This window comes from Phaseolus vulgaris, chromosome 6 (genome assembly GCF_000499845.2).
Source record: "Phaseolus vulgaris cultivar G19833 chromosome 6, P. vulgaris v2.0, whole genome shotgun sequence".
NCBI lineage: Eukaryota > Viridiplantae > Streptophyta > Magnoliopsida > Fabales > Fabaceae > Phaseolus > Phaseolus vulgaris.
In genome coordinates this window covers 21,665,381-21,671,380 of record NC_023754.2, presented here as the reverse complement: position 1 = coordinate 21,671,380, position 6,000 = coordinate 21,665,381, and the positions used below count along the sequence as shown (strand labels likewise).

Sequence of the window (6,000 nt, the reverse complement as noted above, 5' to 3'; positions counted from 1 at the left end):
ATTAGCAATAAATCCTCATAAGTGCCTATATTTTAATATGAAATATTACTGAAATTAGACACTTATCAACCGCTCCAAGCTTCTTCAGGTGTCATGTCTTCTACTGCTGCTGTTGGAGATCGATTCTGGATGTGCACACTCCATCTTGTAGCTTCAGACCAAAATTCCTTTGGGACTTGTCTCTCACTCAGCATAGATCGTACCGCATTCATTATTGTTCTATTCTTCCTCTCTGCCACTCCATTCTGTTGTGGCGTAAATGCAGCCGTCAATTGCCTGGTGATACCATGAGTTTTACAAAATTCTCCGAATTCAGTAGACGTGAATTCCCCTCCGCGGTCTGTCCTCAGGCAAGTGATGAAGGTTCCAATCTCCTTTTCAACACTTGCTTTGAAAGCCTTGAAGGTGATGAGTGTCTCTGATTTTTCATGGAGAAAATAAACCCAAGTTTTTCTAGTGAAATCATCAATGAAAGTTAAAATGTACCGCTTTCCGCTGTGTGAAATTGGTGTAATCGGACCACATATATCCGAATGCACCAACTACAGTTGTCTCGATGCACGCCAAAAGCTCCTTTTGACATTGATATTCTGTGTTGTTTTCCAGTCAGACACACCGCACACATATCTCCTTCGTGGACTTCAGCATCGATAGTCCAATAACCATCTTTTTTTGTGCAAGTTGTTTTAGAGCTTCTTGGTTTAAATGCCCAAAACGGCGATGCCACAAATTCGTCTCCTTCTCGATCTCCTTTTATGTCTTCAAGCACATCATGTTTTTCTGCAATTTGGATGTTAGAAGAAAAAACATCCTGTTTCCACTCATATTAGTCTCCATGATTGCACCTTTCTTGGGATGATATACTTTGCAGGTTCCATCACGAATCAAAATTGCCAAGCCTCTCTCTTGCAATTGTCCAAGGCTTAGTAAATTATTCTTGAGATCTGGAACATAATAAACATCAGGTATGACTTGGGTGACTCCGTTAACTTGTATTCTCATGCTTCCTTTTCCCACCACCGACATTCTTGTGTCGTTTCCAAGTTTCACAGATCAATTGAAACCTTCTTCCAAATCAAAAAACCAATCTTTGCATCCGGTCATATGATTGCTGCATCCGGAGTTAAGAAACCAAACTTCTTCTCTGTTTTCCTGATGTTTCTCCAGATAAGACATCAAGAGAAGTTCTTCTTCTTCTTCTAGTTCAGCATAATTCGCCTTCTTCTCCCATTCGGGACACTCGTTCTGATAGTGCCCTAACTGGTGACATTTGTAGCGTTTCTTCCTCTTCCTCTACCGCGTTTCTTCCTCTTCCTCTACCGCGTCCTCCTCGGACCATTCCGCGACCTCTTCCCCTACTAGGTTTTTCATCTTGATGCACTTTTAGTGCCAACTCTTCTTGTACATATCCATTCATTCCCTGCTCATGGACAAGTAGGCTGCCATGTAATTCATCGAGACTCATCGTGCTCAGATAATTTGATTCCTCAATTGAACACACCACATAGTTGAATCTCGAGGTTAGTGATCTGAGAATTTTGCTCACGACCGTGCTCTGCTCCATTGTTTCACCATTCACCTTCATCTTGTTCACTACCTTCAAGGTTCTTCCTAGGAAAGTGTCGATCTTCTCTCCTTCTTTCATGGCCAGCAATTCGAACTCTCTTCTCAAAGCTTGCAATTGCGCCCTTTTCACTTTTGTGGAGCCTTGATACTTCTTTTTCATGGATTCCCAGATCGCCTTAGAGGTACCTTTGTCAAGAATAGTTTTCAGAATCTCTCTGTCAATGGACTGGAACAGGAAATTCTTGGTCTTCAAATCCTTCAACTTCGCCTCTTCTACATATTTGTTTTGCACCTCACTTGCCTGTGATGTTCCGATCGATATCGCCGGAATCCCATCTTCCACCAGGCTCCACAATTCTCTGCTTCTCAGAAAATTCTCCATCGTCATGGACCAAAAATCGTAATGGCCATCAAATTTTGAGATGGCCAGCTGCACAAATTTTTCAGATCTCTCAGATATCTCTCTCAATCACTTTCTCACACAGGTATTTGCTCTGATACCAAATGTGAAATATAAAGCTGAAAGTGATAATTTATTAAATCAAGGATCATGGCATTATATAGCCTTACAGGAGAAATAAACAAAATAACATAAGCAAGCTAGAAACTAGGAAACAAACTTCACTACAGGTGACTTATTCAACTAAGATAAATTCAAACTCCAACAATTATGTGTGAATGATGAAAATTATATAAAATTTATGCGATACATTTGGGATAATGTAGAAGTTGTTCTTTGATGATAATATGAAAATTCTATGTTCAACATGTATCTTTTTAATTTCACTGATATCTACGTCACATAAACTAATATATCAGATGTTTGAAGTGAGTTTATACACGTCTGATTCACTGTAAACAAATATTATTTGATGTTTGAATTTATCTTGATCCTTAACGTATGTGTTATGTCTTAGTCTTTGGTATAAATATACTTAATGAGTCTTCCAAAATATGTTGAATCCATATATGTTTGTGATTGAAAATAAACCTATGTGTGGTGTTTATGAATGATGTAATTGACATTGAATTTTTATGTGATAACATTTGAATGATTTTTTATGAATAACTAATATGATTGATTTTTGTTACATGTATTGAGTATGTTATGAATATGTTTTTTATTAACTTATCCTTATTTTTCTTATTATGTTGTGAATTTTGATAACTACCGTGTGTATACAAGTACATGTCGATATAGTGGAAGAACATGTGAAAGACTTTGAAATGTTTTATTTTAAACTTTTATTTTATAAATATTTGTATTATATAAATTTTAAGTATGTATTAAAAATATTTTGAAGAAATCTAAATTTTTACACGCCATTATGTAGAATTGTATTATAATAGTAATTGAAATATTACAATGGAAGCTTTGCGGGTAGATTTGTAAAGTGCAAAAGTAAAAGTTATTTTTTAAAAAATAGATATTTAATGTAAATATTTGAAACCGCTGACATTTCCCATAACACGGTATAACCAAGTTTTCTTTGTGTTTGATTAATTACAAACATAATAATAAGTTTCGATTGTTGTGAAAAATTATAATTTGTCATTTAGTATTTATTTTGTTTTAAAGGAGTCAAATTAAAACTATTTTTTGAAATTATTTTAGTAAATACTTTGATAAATATTACTCGGGTGAAATATAGAAGAAATCAAACTAAAATATTATTTATGTTTGGTAGAATTGGGTTATGTTTCATTAGAATGATAATTTCAATGGTTTGGGTTCATTTAAATTGGATTTATATTTATATCGTTTGTCTCCTGAATCTAAACCAAAACAATCGGATGGTTGAATCAGTGAGTACTGCAATTAAAAGATCTGTTAAAACATTTTGATATAAATTTTAAATATTTACATGGTATAAGTTATAATGCATTTAAATATATTATGTTAACATTTGAGTGAGACTGAGCTCACAAATTTAACATCAAAACTCAATGTAAAAGAATAGTATATTTGATTAAAGAAGTTGTTAATGAGTCATAAAAAATGAAAAAAAAAGTGAAATAATAATATTATCACAAATTTGATTAGGATAACTTTATAGCAAGATACTTTGACTAATATGCCTTTCCTAACGATTTCGTTATTCTAACAATGGTCAATCCAAAATAAGAGAGTTAGTCTGCCCTAACTTGACAAAAGCTCAAGTGTGACAAATTGATCTCCACAACTCCAGATATTACACCGGTTGGGTAAGGCTGTAAGACCAGCTAAGCATTATTGGCTTGGTCAGCCTTTACCTGACACTTCCTAATACTACGCAGGCTCATCAAACAACGCTTTTTAACTTTCTTTAGGATTGAGCCTAAACTGTTTGTATTAAAGGATACGGATACCAGAGTTATAGAAGGATTCTAATATTAATTGGGTGTCTTTTCTAATTATCAGTTGTTTCTCTTTATAAAGGTGAATAACCTTTATTTTGTCCTCTTTAGTTCAACCTAGAATGAGTGTACTACTTGTATATATTCAGACCATTTGTTTTGATTAGAATAACAAGAAAGAAAAGATATTCATTCTCATATCCTTTGTCTTCAGTTTACTCTTTTGTTCATCTCTGTTCTCTTTTGTTCATCTCTATTCTATTTTGTAATATGGTATTAGAGCTCTAATTAGAGCTCTGGTTGCTACATTTATCTATGGGTGAAATTGTTGATCCCTCACAAGATCTTTGTTCACCTTACCATGTTAGTTTATCAGATAATTCATCATTGAATAGAGTTTACTCTCTCATTACACAACAAGAGAGGTAAGTTTTTGGTGATCAATCCAAGGCAATGATTGCTACTAGCAAAGGAGGTTATAATAACAATGCTATGATCTATGGCATGGGTGGTGGATATGGAAGAGGAAGCTATGGAAGATGAAGCTATGAAAGATGATATACTTCCAAAATTTGCAGTTACTGTGGAAAGATAGGGCATACCATTGATACATGCTACAAAAAGCATGGTTTTCCACCTTATTTCAAATTTAAAAATCAGAACCATCATCAAAGTCATCCAACCTTTCACAATACAAATTTTAACAATAATGAGTAGAATCATGAAGGTTCAAAGTCAGAAGTGGAGTCTCAACAAATTGGTTTTACTCCTGAGTTGTATCAAACATTGTTAGCTCTTTTACAACAGGTCCAATCCAGTGACAATGTTTCTAGTCAAGTCTCTGTTATTCCTTCCAACATGACAACACAAACTGGTAATAATTCTATTTCTTCTTCTAGTTCTTGGATTATTGATAGTGGTGCTACTGATCACATTTGTTCATCCTTAACTTACATCACTTCGTATCGTCAAATTGATCCTATTTATGTCAAATTACCAAATGGAAATCAAGTCATTGCCAATTATTCTGGAAGTGTTTTTCTCAATCAAAATTATGTCATAGACAATGTTTTGTATATTCCTTACTTCACTTTTAATCTTCTTTCAGTAACAAAATTGGTTGATAGACTATCTTGTGTTCTTACCTTTGATTCTAATGGTTGTCACATTCAAGACAAAAACTCCTTGAAAATAATTGGTTTTGTTAAGATGCAAGATAGACTTTATATACTCAGGATCCCATCGTACTAGAAATTTCAAATTAAACCCCTTGAATCTACACACATCATCAATACTGTTAATGTCAGTGCTAGTGATCTAGAAACCCTTTGAAATTTTCGATTAGGTCATATTTCAAATAAATGTATTGATGTTATCAAAAATAAATTTCCTTTTGTTAAATATAACAAATCTTTTGTTTGTGATGTTTGTCATTTTGCAAAGCAAAAAAGACTTTCTTTTCCTATTAGTACATCTAAATCGGAAAAATATTTTGATTTGATTCATGTAGATATTTGGGGACCATACTCAATACCATCAATTCATGGCCATAAATATTTGTTGACCATAGTGGATGACTATTCGAGGTACACATGGATTTTTCTTTTGAAACAAAAATCTGAAGTTGTTAAGGTTTTGGAACATTTTGTTATTTTTGTTCAAACATAGTTTGAGACAACAATAAAAATAATAAGAAGTGACAATGGAACTGAGTTTGTCATGACTAATTTTTTTGTCAGTAAAGGAATAATACACCAAACATCATGTATCAATACTCCACAACAAAATAGTATAGTTGAAAGGAAACATGGTCATTTATTAGATGTAGCAAGAGCTCTTATGATACAATCTCATTTACCCAAAATTTATTGGTCATATTTTATGATACATGTTGCGCGTATTATAAACATGTTTCCCACACATGTTTTAAACTATTCTTTCCCTCATGAAATGCTTTTCAAAACTGATGCAGATTTTAATGGATTAAAGGTGTTTGGTTCTTTATGTTATGCTAGCACTTTGTCAACAAATAGAAGAAAATTTGATCCAAGAGCATCAAAATGTGTTTTTATTGGTTGTCCAATCAAGAGAAATTTT

The 6,000-nt window shown here is 33.4% G+C and overlaps 1 protein-coding gene across 1 annotated transcript; it reads right to left on the bottom strand.

Annotated features, from left to right (window-relative positions):
• Positions 1-1,204: 1,204 nt before the first annotated feature.
• Positions 1,205-1,948, bottom strand: LOC137833518 (uncharacterized). The gene has a single exon (XM_068641862.1). It carries the CDS (start codon positions 1,946-1,948, stop codon positions 1,205-1,207), a length of 744 nt encoding a protein of 247 aa, XP_068497963.1.
• Positions 1,949-6,000: the final 4,052 nt, after the last annotated feature.